This window comes from Oncorhynchus mykiss, chromosome 11 (assembly GCF_013265735.2).
Source record: "Oncorhynchus mykiss isolate Arlee chromosome 11, USDA_OmykA_1.1, whole genome shotgun sequence".
Lineage (NCBI taxonomy): Eukaryota > Metazoa > Chordata > Actinopteri > Salmoniformes > Salmonidae > Oncorhynchus > Oncorhynchus mykiss.
The window spans coordinates 72,470,786-72,484,249 of record NC_048575.1 but is presented as its reverse complement, the minus strand read 5'-3'; the positions used below and the strand labels follow the sequence as shown (position 1 = coordinate 72,484,249).

Sequence of the window (13,464 nt, the reverse complement as noted above, 5' to 3'; positions counted from 1 at the left end):
AACATAAATGCTTCAAAATTAACAGAAAGTGACGTTAATCTTTATCAGCTATCTCATAGAATAAATTGTATAAGATCTCCTAAGCCTGTGTTTGCCACAGACCTTATTTTCAGTGTTTATCCCAAAACTCTTTTCCCATAGGCTTTGGCCTACGAGCCATGGCAGAGTTAAGTATTGCAAGGAGGCGAGCTCTATTCCATATGGGTCCTGGTCAAAGAAGTGGTCTGCTGTGGTCTCTGTCCTCCAGGGATGTATGGGCTGCCCCGGCCGTGGTACTTCCCCCTGCAGAAGTCCTATTGGCTGGGCAGTGGGCGTGTGGAGACGTGGGAGTGGCCTTGGGGAGGAGCAGCCAGGCTGAGTGTCATGGAAGAGGACCAGGCGTGTGCCATGGAACACCGGCGATCTGGTAAGCCAAGCTGCAGCCTGACCTCTGACAACCGGCGATCTGGTAAGCCCTACCAGGTGTTTGTATTGAACTTTTAGGAACAAGAATCTGTTTAATCTGTTGTCACCTCTGTCAGTGGTTTACTGCATGGATCCACAAAAAATTATCAGTTTACACGTGTGAATCTCAAATAGGTTCAGGTTCTGCCATTGTTCTGTGACAATGCCTATATCTCTCTCTCTCTCTCTCTCTCTCTCTCTCTCTCTCTCTCTCTCTCTCTCTCTCTCTCTCTCTCAATTCAAGGCCTTTATTGGCATGGGAAACATATTTTTACATTTCCAAAACAAGTGGAATAGATAATAAGCAAAAGTTAAATAATCAATCAAAAGTGAACAGTAAACAGTACAGTTTCAAATGAATAGACACATTTCAAATGGCATATTATCTCTCTTTCTATCTCCCTCCAGAGGAGATGCGTGGTATGGAAGAAGAGCCCAGCCACCTGCCCCTGGTGGTGTGTATAGACAAGCTGACCAAGGTGTACAAGACGGGCAACAAGCTGGCCCTCAACAAGCTGAGCCTCAACCTTCATGAGAACCAGGTGGTCTCCTTCCTGGGCCACAACGGAGCTGGCAAGACAACCACCATGTGAGAGAGATGAATGGGAATGTGCCCACGTGTGTTAGAGGGTCCCAGTCATTTCTGTTGTTGTGTTGTGTTTACGTGTGGATTCACAGAAGGAGACAGAGGTTTGTGTTGTATGTTTTGGTAAGACTGTGTTTCAAGGGGTATGATGAATTCTAAACAGGCCATACATAATGTTGGCCATAACATTCCCATAACATTCCCATAATGTCCACAAAATGGCCTTCAAATACATTGTAACATTTGTTTTCTGTGTCCATTTCTTCCCTCTAGAATGAACCCTATCAATAACTACCATTAGTTTTCTGCTACTGTCCCCAGGTCTATTCTGACAGGTCTGTTCCCGCCTACCTCGGGCTCAGCCACCATCTACGGCCATGACATCCGTACTGACATGGAGCGTATCAGGCAGAACCTGGGCATGTGTCCCCAGCACAACGTGCTCTTTGACAAGCTCAGTGTGGAGGAGCACCTGTGGTTCTACTCCAAACTCAAAGGCATGGCCGAGGAGGACATCCGCAAGGAGATGGACAAGTATTTCACATCCCATTTTTATGGTTTAACCAAATTAAAGACCCTAAGGTGTTAAATTATCAAAATGGCATTAGATAGATTAGGATAAAAGCTCACATCTTCATATTGAAGGGTAGAAATGGTATATATAATTACAGCAAGGTCGAAATTGTGGTGTAGAATTTGGGGGGATGAACAGTAGACGGGGGTCCAGGGGTCCTCCCCCGTAATTTTTGTAGACATTTTAAAACACATTTCCTGCAATTCTACATGACTTATTATGCCTCTTGATGGTTATTTTGAGGGGTATATGGAGGGGTATTTTGAAATATAAGTTGAAGAATAAGTCATCACGTCATTATTTCAAGGCAAATATTAAGAAGACTCAAAAGGTGAAGAGTTGTTTTATAATTGGAGTTCGCCTACCTTGTGCCCAGTCCACTTTTTTTTCTATAATAATTGAGTGTGAACTTACCATGAACAAAGACTGATGCGTGTGTCATTGAATGTTGATCCCAACTCCCGAGTCTGTCTCCCGACCGTATTCTGTCAGCTTCCACTCGGTCATTATGAAAGTCTTTCTTCTAATGACAGAAGCACAGATGATGTAATACTGTTTTGGTGCGTTCGTTTTACCCTGCCAGGCACCAAAGGTGGCCAATCATATTTCACTGGGGTCTTGTGCCAACCCCCCCTCGTACCACCCCTGACATACATTAGTGGGGGAGGGGCTTGAACAGACGGTGCAGCTGAGCTGGGGAGATGCATTTGGGGCCCCGTAGCACCTACCTTCAGCTAACTTCCTGCATTTCAACACATTTTGCCATGGGGCAGAGAGAAAATATTCCGTGTTATAATGCTATTCTACACATTTTGTCATGACACTGAGAGAAATTTGCCATGGGGAAGTAAGAACAATGTGCTTTTTCATAGCTCAATCAATGCTATTCTACACATTTTGCCATGAGGATGAGAGAAAATGTTGCAGTTTTAAAGCAAATTTCTTGCAAATTTGACAAATGTTGGCATTGCTTATGACATGTTCATATGCTATCTGGGGAGCCACTGACCTCCAGGGTGCCCTCCCACCCTGCCATCCCCCATGGTAATTTTGCCTATGAATTACAGGAGCCAGCAGTGATAACTAATCATACCTATCCATATCTCAAAATAATGTAAATTACAAGGTGCTGTGTGTGTGTTGTCAGGATGATCGAGGATCTGGAGCTGAATAATAAACGGCACAGCCTGGTCCAGACTCTGTCTGGAGGAATGAAACGGAAACTGTCCGTAGCCATAGCGTTTGTGGGCGGCTCCCGGGCAGTCATCCTGGATGAGCCCACGGCGGGTGTCGACCCTTACGCACGCAGAGCCATCTGGGACCTCATCCTCAAGTACAAACAGGGTGAGACATGGGTCAACCTCACACATTAACCCTAACCCTCACAGACTAGCACTCACAACAGGGTGAGACATGGGTCAACCTGACACATTATCCCTAACTCTCACACACTAGCACTCACAACAGACACTAACACTCACAACAGACACTAGCACTCACAACAGGGTGAGACATGGGTCAACCTAACACACTACAGTGCACTACTTTTGACCTAGTGTCACCCTGTCCCCTATACAGTGCTCTACTTTAGACCTAGTGAAACCCTGTTTCCTATACAGTGCTCTACTTTTGACCTAGTGTCACCCTGTCCCCTATACGGCAGGGTAGCCTAGTGGTTAGAGCGTTGGACTAGTAACCGGAAGGTTGTGAGTTCAAACCCCCGAGCTGACAAGGTACAAATCTGTCGTTCTGCCCCTGAACAGGCTGTTCCCAGGCCGTCATTGAAAATAAGAATTTGTTCTTAACTGACTTGCCTGGTTAAATAAAGGTAAAATAAAAAAAATACAGTGCTCTACTTTAGACCTAGTGAAACCCTGTTTCCTATACAGTGCTCTACTTTTGACCTAGTGTCACCCTGTCCCCTATACAGTGCTCTACTTTTGACCTAGTGAAACCCTGTCCCCCATACAGTGCTCTACTTTTGGCTGAGTGTAACCCTGTTTCCTATACAGTGCTCTACTTTTGACCTAGTGTAACCCTGTCCCCCATACAGTGCTCTACTTTTGGCTGAGTGTAACCCTGTTTCCTATACAGTGCTCTACTTTTGACCTAGTGTAACCCTGTCCCCTATACAGTGCTCTACTTTTTATTTTACTTTTCTCCCCAATTTCGTGGTATCCCCAATTGTTAGAAATTACTATCTTGTCTCGTCACTACAACTCCCGTACGGGCTCGGGAGAGACGAATCCAGAGTCTCTGCTGGCACAGCTAGCGCTGCGATGCAGTGCCCTAGACCACTGCGCCACCCAGGAGGCCTCAGTGCTTAACTTTTGACCTAGTGAAACCCTGTTTCCTATACAGTGCTCTACTTTTGACCGAGTGTCACCCTGTCCCCTCCCTATACAGTGCTCTACTTTTGACCGAGTGAAACCCTGTCCCCTGTACAGTGCTCTACTTTTGACCTAGTGAAACCATGTCCCCTATACAGTGCTCTACTTTTGACAGTGTCACCCTGTTCCCTATAGAGTGCACTGCTTTTGACCTAGTGAAACCCTGTCCCCTATACAGTGCTCTACTTTTGGCAGAGTGTCACCCTGTCCCCTATACAGTGCTCTACTTTTGACCGAGTGAAACCCTGTCCCCTATACAGTGCTCTACTTTTGACCGAGTGTCACCCTGTCCCCTATACAGTGCTCTACTTTTGACAGAGTGTCACCCTGTTTCCTATACAGTGCTCTACTTTTGACCGAGTGAAACCCTGTCCCCTATACAGTGCTCTACTACCATAAGGTCCTGTCAAATCTTCTCACACTAACAAAATGATGCATTGACACATTTTGATGTACATTGAAAGTACATTTTTTTGAACTGTGTTTCAAGGCCGCACCATCCTGCTGTCCACCCACCACATGGATGAGGCTGACCTGTTAGGAGACCGCATAGCCATCATCTCCCATGGGAAACTCAAGTGCTGCGGCTCCCCACTCTTTCTCAAGAGCACCTACGGAGACGGCTACAAACTCACCCTGGTCAAGAAACAGAGTGAGAGCGGCGGTGGGTCTTTCTTTCCTTGTGTGTGTGTGTGTGTGTGTGTGTGTGTGTCTTTTGTATTTTCTCACCAGCTGTCAGACGTATTCACTTTCTCTATCCAAGTCTTTTTACATTTAGGGGAGAGTGGGGTAACTTGAGCGATTTTTTTAAACATTCGGCATCACTCCGCCAAGGGAAATATAAACTCAGCAAAAAAAGAAACTACGCTGGGGGGAATGTCCGGGAATCCTCACCCTCCGATCCAACAGGTCCGAGACTTGCTCAATGGGATTGAGATCCGGGCTCTTCGCTGACCATGGCAGAACACTAACATTCCTGTCTTGCAGGAAATCACACACAGAACGAGCAGTATGGCTGGTGGCATTGTCATGAGGGTCATGTCAGGATGAGCCTGCAGGAAGGGTACCACATGAGAGTGGAGGATGTCTTCCCTGTAATGCACAGCGTTGAGATTGCCTGCAATGACAACAAGTTCAGTCCGATGATGCTGTGACACACCGCCCCCAGACCATGACGGACCCTCCACATCCAAATCGATCCCGCTCCAGAGTACAGGCCTCGATGTAACGCTCATCCCTTCGACGATAAACGCAAATCCGCATGCCCCATGGCCAATGGCTCAACTTACTCTAATGCAAACATTTTGACTGTATTTGCCCACAGAGCTACAAGGATGCACTTTCATGCTATGTTTAGGACCTCATATTTGAGCTTATTGAGACCCCAACTTGTGTATAGAATAATTTAAAAATGATCTACTTTGGTTTAGATACAAGCATCATGAAACCTCTAACACAATAACTTATTTTTACTTAGTGAAAATCCATTTTTTGGACCTAACTTTACTTACCACTTTTTCCAAGTGGTTTCTTCCATCATAGACTCCATGAAATGATGGCCTCATCCTTAATTTTTTTTTTGTGTATGGTTTCCTAGAAACAAGGGTGGTTCAACTTACCCTGTCGGCTCAACGTACCCCACTCTCCCCTATTGCTTGTTCATATTTTGCCTCTAAAGTCTCTCTGCCCTCTACTTTTCCTGCTGCCTCCTTATTCTCCTTGTCCTCCATCCATCCATAATGCTGTGTGTTTTATTCTCCTTGTCCTCCCTCCATCCATAATGCTGTGTGTTTTATTCTCCTTGTCCTCCCTCCATCCATAATGCTGTGTGTTTTATTCTCCTTGTCCTCCCTCCATCCATAATGCTGTGTGTTTTATTCTCCTTGTCCTCCCTCCATCCATAATGCTGTGTGTTTTATTCTCCTTGTCCTCCCTCCATCCATAATGCTGTGTGTTTTATTCTCCTTGTCCTCCCTCCATCCATAATGCTGTGTGTTTTATTCTCCTTGTCCTCCCTCCATCCATAATGCTGTGTGTTTTATTCTCCTTGTCCTCCCTCCATCCATAATGCTGTGTGTTTTATTCTCCTTGTCCTCCCTCCATCCATAATGCTGTGTGTTTTATTCTCCTTGTCCTCCCTCCATCCATAATGCTGTGTGTTTTATTCTCCTTGTCCTCCCTCCAACCATAATGCTGTGTGTTTTATTCTCCTTGTCCTCCCTCCAACCATAATGCTGTGTGTTTTATTCTCCTTGTCCTCCCTCCATTCATAATGCTGTGTGTTTTATTCTCCTTATCCTCCCTCCATCCATAATGCTGTGTGTTTGTGCCTCCAGACCAGGTCACCCAGCCTCCATTCTTCCTGTCTCCCTGCTCCTCCTCCTCCCTGTCTCCCTCCTCCTCCCTGTCCCCCTCCTCCCTGTCTCCATGCTCGGAGGCCCGGGTCACCAAGTTCATCCGTCAGTTCGTGGGGTCCTGTCTGCTGGTGTCTGACTCCAACACTGAGCTGTCTTATGTGCTGCCTTCAGAGGCTGTCAAGAAGGGCTGCTTCGAGAGGCTCTTTCAGGTACACACTTCGACACAGACACAAACACAGACCTAGAGATGAAGGCACAAAGTCAAATAGAGATAGACAAACAGGCAGGTACTCACTCAGACACAGAAAGACAGGGTTCCAAATGGTACCCTATTCCCTTTATAGTGCACTACTTTTAACCACAGCTCATATTCCCTATTCCCAGGCGTTAGAGCAGAGTCTGGACCTCCTGGCTCTGACCAGCTTCGGGGTGATGGACACCACTCTGGAGGAGGTCTTCCTCAAGGTGTCAGAGGAGGACCAGTCCCTGGAGAACAGTGATGCTGGTGAATACATTCAAAATGGCTGCCAATCCAATCCACTCATTATGGTATCATTGACTTGAATAGGGATTCCCATTCTAGTGATTCTATGAGACCAAATCCCAGTGTGTCTGTCTGCGGCTACACGGATCAATAAAGTTGTTTATAGAAGGGCTTCAGTACATTAATTACATGAATTTCCTTTCTGCTGAGCATGCAGTGCAGTGTCTGAGTTGCCGGAAGTTAAATGCTGATATAGACTTTTCACACATTATCTACACTACATGACCAGAAGTACTGGATGTCGACACTTGCTCGTCGAACATCTCATTCCAAAATCATGGGCATTAATATGGACCTGGTCCACCCTTTGCTGCTATAACAGCCTCCACTTTTCTGGGAAGGCTTTCCACTAGATGCTGGAACATTGCTACGGGGACTTTCTTCCATTCAGCCACAAGCGCATTAGTGAGGTTGGGCACTGATGTTGGATGATTAGGCCTGGCTCGCAGTCAATATTCCAATTCATCCCAAAGGTGTTTGATTGGGTTGAGGTCAGGGCTCTGTGCAGGCCAGTCAAGTTCTTCCACACTGACCTCGACATAACATTTCTGTATGAACCTCGCTTTGAGCATGGGGGAATTGCCATGCTGAAACAGAAAAGTGCCTTCACCAAAATGTTGACACAAAGTTGGAAACACAGAATCGTCTAGAATGTCATTGTATGCTATAGCATTAAGATTTGCCTACACTGGAACTAAGCGGCCTAGCCCGAACCATGAAAACCAGCCCCAAACCATTATTCCTCCTCCACCTAACTTTACAGTTGGCAATATGCATTGGGGCAGGTAGCGTTCTCCAGGCATCCGCCAGATGGCGAAGCGGGATTAATCACTCCAGAGAACACGTTTCCATTGCTCCATGGAAACCCATTTCATGAAGCTCCTGACAAACAGTTCTTGTGCTGATGTTGCTTTCAGAGGCAGTTTGAAACTTGGTAGTGAGTGTTGCAACTGAGGACAGATGATATTTATGAGATACGCGCTTCACTTTCATTTTGTGTGACCTACAACTTCACTTCTGAGCTGTTGTTGCTCCTAGACGTTTCCACTTCACAATAAGAGCACTTACAGTTGACCGGGGCAGCACTAGCATGGCAGAAATTTGACAAACTGATTATTTGGAAAGTGGTGTCTAATGATGGTACAGTTGAAGCCGTAAGTTTACATATACCTTAGCTAACTACATTTAAACTCAGTTTTTCACAATTCCTGACATTTAATCCCAGTAAAAATTCCCTGTTTTAGGTCAGTTAGGATCACCACTTTATTTTAAGAATGTGAAATGTCAGAATAATGGTAGAGAGAATGATTTATTTCAGCTTTTATTTATTTCATCACATTCCCAGTGTGTCAGAAGTTTACATACACTCAATTAGTATTTGGTAGCATTGCCTTTAAATGGTTTAACTTGGGTACCCTTCCACAAGCTTCCCACAATAAGTTGGGTGAATTTTAGACCATTCCTCCTGACAGAGCTGGTGTAACTGAGTCAGGTTTGTAAGCCTCCTTGCTCGCACACACTTTTTCAGTTCTGCCCACAAATTGTCTATAGGATTGAGATCAGGGCTTTGTGAAGGCCACTCCAATACCTTGACTTTGTTGTTTTTATGCCATTGTACCACAACTTTGGAAGTATGCTTGGGGTCATTGTCCATTTGGAAGACCCATTTGCGACAAAGCTGTAACTTCCTGACTGATGTCTTGAGATGTTGCTTCAAAATATCCACATAATTTTCAATTCTCATGATGCCATCTATTTTGTGAAGTGCACCAGTCCCTCCTGCAGCAAAGCACCCCCACAACATGTGTGCTTCACGGATGGGATGGTGTTCTTTGGCTTGCAAGCCTCCCCCTTTTTCCTCCAAACATTATGATGGTCATTTGTTTCATCAGACCAGAGGACATTTCTCCAAAAAGTATGATCTTCGTCCCCATATGCAGTTGCAAACTGTAGTCTGGCTTTTTATGTCTGTTTTGGAGTAGTGGCATCTTTCTTGCCGATATAGGACTCGTTTTTACTGTGGATATAGATACTTTTGTATCTGTTTCCTCCAGCATCTTCACAAGGTCCTTTGCTGTTGTTCTGGGATTGATTTGCACTTTTCGCACCAAAGTACGTTCATCTCTAGGAAACAGAACGCGTCTCCTTCCTGAGCGGTATGACGGCTGCAGGGTCCCATGGTGTTTATCCTTGCGTACTATTGTTTGTACAGATGAACGTGGTACCTTCGGACGTTTAGAAATTGCTCCCAAGGATGAACCAGACTTGTGGAGGTCTATAATTTTTTTCTGAGGTTTTGGCTGACTTGTTTTGATTTTCCCATGATGTCAAGCAAAGAGCCACTGAGTATGAAGGTAGGCCTTGAAATACATTCCCAGGTACACCTCCAATTGACTCAAATGATGTCAGTTAGATAATCAGAAGCTTCTAAAGCCATGGCATCATTTTCTGGAATTTGATGTTTAAAGGCACAGTCAACTTAGTGTATGTAAACTTCTGACCCACTGGAATTGTGATACAGTGAATTATAAGTTAAATAATCAGTCTGTAAACAATTGTTGGAAAAATTACTTGTGTCGGGCACAACGGAGATGTCCTAACCAACTTGCCAAAACTATAGTTTGTTTTCAAGAAATTTGTGGAGTGGTTGAAAAACGAGTTTTAATGACTCCAACCTAAGTGTATGTAAACTTCTGACTTCAACTGTACTTTGAAAGTCACTGAGCTCTTCAGTTATGCAATTCTACTGTCATGGAGACTGTATGGCATGGCTGTGTGCTCGATTTTATACACCTGTCAGCAACGGATGGGGCTGAAATAGCCAAATCCACTATTTTGAAGGGGTGTCCACATACTTTTGTATCTATAGTGTATTTAGTCTTTAGTGTTGGTGTTGCAACTCTCTTTAAATGTTAATCATGATCGCTCTCTCGTCCCAGACATGAAGGATTCCCCGGGCGGTAGCTCAGTGGGGAAGCCTGCTGCTACGGTGGTGGGTCTGGGGGCCCCTGGGCCGCAGGTAGGGATGAGTTCAACACTACTTTTTTTCAGAATCAATTACTTGATGGTTGCAAAACAGACAAATGTTAATATACTTTAATTCAGATCTCTAGAGATCCAGAATATCACAAATTCGTTTTTTTATAATATTTAAAATTCCAACATTTTCTAATTGATACAGACACCCTTGAATGACTAATTAATTAATTGATTTGTCTAACTTACCCATCCCTCATCCCTTCGATAGACTTGTGTCCTGTCCAGGGGGTGTACTTGTACATCAAGCTGCCTCACGCTACAGAAACATGAAATAGGCTCCTGCTCTATTGGCCGTTCTGGTTCAGAATGTTTATTTATTTGACTTTATCCCTATCCGCAGGGTGATGGCCCGGGGCTCCTGCTCTATTGGTCGTTCTGGTTCAGAATGTTTATTTATTTGACTTTATCCCTATCCGCAGGGTGATGGCCCGGGGCTCCTGCTCTATTGGTCGTTCTGGTTCAGAATGTTTATTTATTTAACTTTATCCCTATCTGCAGGGTGATGGCCCGGGGCTCCTGCTCTATTGGTCGTTCTGGTTCAGAATGTTTATTTATTTAACTTTATCCCTATCTGCAGGGTGATGATCCGGTGCCGGGGGCTCCTGCTCTATTGGTCGTTCCTGGTTCAGAATGTTTATTTATTTGACTTTATCCCTATCTGCAGGGTGATGGCCCGGGGCTCCTGCTCTATTGGTCGTTCTGGTTCAGAATGTTTATTTATTTGACTTTATCCCTATCTGCAGGGTGATGATCCGGTGCCGGGGGCTCCTGCTCTATTGGTCGTTCCTGGTTCAGAATGTTTATTTATTTGACTTTATCCCTATCTGCAGGGTGATGGCCCGGGGCTCCTGCTCTATTGGTCGTTCTGGTTCAGAATGTTTATTTATTTGACTTTATCCCTATCTGCAGGGTGATGGCCCGGGGCCGGGGGCTCCTGCTCTATTGGTCGTTCTGGTTCAGAATGTTTATTTATTTGACTTTATCCCTATCTGCAGGGTGATGGCCCGGGGCTCCTGCTCTATTGGTCGTTCTGGTTCAGAATGTTTATTTATTTGACTTTATCCCTATCTGCAGGGTGATGGCCCGGGGCTGGGGGCTCCTGCTCTATTGGTCATTCTGGTTCAGAATGTTTATTTATTTGACTTTATCCCTATCTGCAGGGTGATGGCCCGGAGCTCCTGCTCTATTGGCCGTTCTGGTTCAGAATGTTTATTTATTTGACTTTATCCCTATCTGCAGGGTGATGGCCCGGGGCTCCTGCTCTATTGGTCGTTCTGGTTCAGAATGTTTATTTATTTGACTTTATCCCTATCTGCAGGGTGATGGCCCGGGGCTCCTGCTCTATTGGTCGTTCTGGTTCAGAATGTTTATTTATTTGTCTTTATCCCTATCTGCAGGGTGATGGCCCGGGGCTCCTGCTCTATTGGTCGTTCTGGTTCAGAATGTTTATTTATTTGTCTTTATCCCTATCTGCAGGGTGATGGCCCGGGGCCGGGGGCTCCTGCAGGAGGCAGCAGCAGTGTGCTGAGACCAGGGGTAGAGCTCAGTAACCTGCTAAACTGCTCCAGGCTCAGCCAGAGTCAGTCGTCCCTGCGCTCATCCTCCTCCCTGGGGTCCGTGCGGGGGGACGAGGGGGGGCTCTACACAGACTTCTATGGAGACTACTGCCCCCTCTTCGACAACGGACAAGACCCTGACTCTACCAGTCTGACGGGTAGGAGAGGACCGATCCCAGCCCTCAATCCCTTAGACTGAGTAGCGTTCCACTGTTATGTCATACGATAGACTGAATAAGATAGAGAGGGTGTAACTCAGTGAAAAACATTATTACCTTCATTATATTTAACCAGAGAGGTTATTAAGAACTGGGGTTAAAAACTACCGGTAATTTACCAAAGCTACCAGAATCTATGGTAATTTAGGTCATTTATACTTGAATAACTTCTTAAAAATTGAATTAATATACAGATATTATTGTTTTTGTTTTTTATATCCGTGTCCATATTGTCCTTGACTTTCGTGTAGACCATTTGGTTCAAGAGAAAATAACCTAATTAATGAAAATTATTTTCAATGAACTCTGCAACTCTATTGTCTTTTTTTCACTACAGCCACCAGTTTACCCCCAAAACATTCACAAAAAAGACATATTGACAAAGTCAAATAAATAAAAGTGTGTAAAAAATATGTAAATTATATTTCATGCTGAAACCTTCATATTAAACACCAATGGTAACTTGATGGTTTATATTTAGGACAATCTTTTTCAGCTTTGTCATTTAAAATCCTTAAAAATCATCTTCTTAGATTGTTATCTACATATATTTTTGTACATGTGTTAAGGCCACACAGAGGGCCAAATATACAGTAATTACGGACACCAGTGATAATCTGAAGTACCCAAAAAGGCCACAAGATGTCATGTAATAAAATTCCACATATTTCTTGAAAGTTACATTTCTGGTAGTTTACTGATTAACATTTTCCAGTCATTTGCTCTCCCTTTGCAACACTATTAAGAACACAAGAACACATGATATTTTACCACATCAACCAATGAAATGGTGCAATGAAATACAGTGTGGTTGGATGAGCTAATGAGGGTATGTTACTGCATTGTGTGAGATGATTTTAGACTTTGTTCATTACTCTCTCCATGTCTCTGTGTATCTAGCGGAAGCGGATGAGTCCTCTGGCCCTGAGCAGCCTGTGGTCCTGGAGGACCAGGGCAGCTTCAAGCTGGAGGGTTGGTGGCTGAAGCTACGTCAATTCCATGGCCTCATCGTGAAGAGGTTCCACTGTGCCAAGAGGAACACCAAGGGTCTTTTCTCTCAGATCCTGCTGCCTGCATTCTTCGTCTGTGTGGCCATGACCGTAGCCCTGTCGGTGCCTTCCATCGGTGAGGACAACTATATTTTACATGAATATTTTAGTCATGTAGCAGAACTTCTTATCTAGAGCGACTTACAGTCACTGCACTCAACTAAGTTTTAGAAGGGAAAAAAACACCCACAACAGTTATTGCAAGTCGACTCTTCTTCAAAATAGCCACGTTCAGCAGAGTCAGCCAGGAAGAAAAAAAGCAAGTGCATGTGTGAATGCAAGAAAGACAGTTTTTCTCAAGTTCAACTAGCTACAGTTGAAGTTCAAATGGACTTGGCTGTTTGTCAGTGTTTGTAGGTTGTCTTTATGTGATCTCTGTTCTTGTGTTCTTCAGGAGATCTGCCACCATTGGTCTTGTCTCCATCCCAGTACCACAACTACACCCAGCCTCGTGGCAACTTCATCCCCTACGCCAACGAAGATCGCCCACAGTACAGGTCAGACAGACATGGAGTAGGATGCCCTATGTCACTCATTACCATCATGACAACATATACACAATGTGAATGCATTTTTACACATCCCAAATAATATCATTCCTTCTGACAACTAACTATTCTTTCATTTATCTTATCTCAGTTATCACCCATAATGCATAAAATCATTAGTCCAAATCTACAGGCCACCAATGTTGTAAAGCTGGTGTT

The 13,464-nt window shown here is 44.5% G+C and overlaps 1 protein-coding gene across 3 annotated transcripts in view; it reads left to right on the top strand.

Moving 5' to 3' along the window:
- Positions 1–13,464, top strand: part of LOC110536359 (ATP-binding cassette sub-family A member 2) — a 131,142-nt gene that overhangs the window by 99,812 nt on the left and 17,866 nt on the right. For 2 of the 3 annotated variants that reach the window (XM_036936262.1, XM_036936261.1), the window contains 11 exons: positions 248–406; positions 853–1,033; positions 1,352–1,564; positions 2,752–2,948; positions 4,485–4,658; positions 6,331–6,560; positions 6,736–6,856; positions 9,835–9,914; positions 11,411–11,648; positions 12,609–12,833; positions 13,152–13,254. In XM_036936262.1, the coding sequence (XP_036792157.1) occupies positions 248–406; positions 853–1,033; positions 1,352–1,564; positions 2,752–2,948; positions 4,485–4,658; positions 6,331–6,560; positions 6,736–6,856; positions 9,835–9,914; positions 11,411–11,648; positions 12,609–12,833; positions 13,152–13,254 (1,921 nt within the window). Of the gene's footprint in view, positions 1–247; positions 449–852; positions 1,034–1,351; positions 1,565–2,751; positions 2,949–4,484; positions 4,659–6,330; positions 6,561–6,735; positions 6,857–9,834; positions 9,915–11,410; positions 11,649–12,608; positions 12,834–13,151; positions 13,255–13,464 lie in introns of all 3 variants that reach the window. The other variant, XM_036936260.1, reaches the window with a different exon arrangement.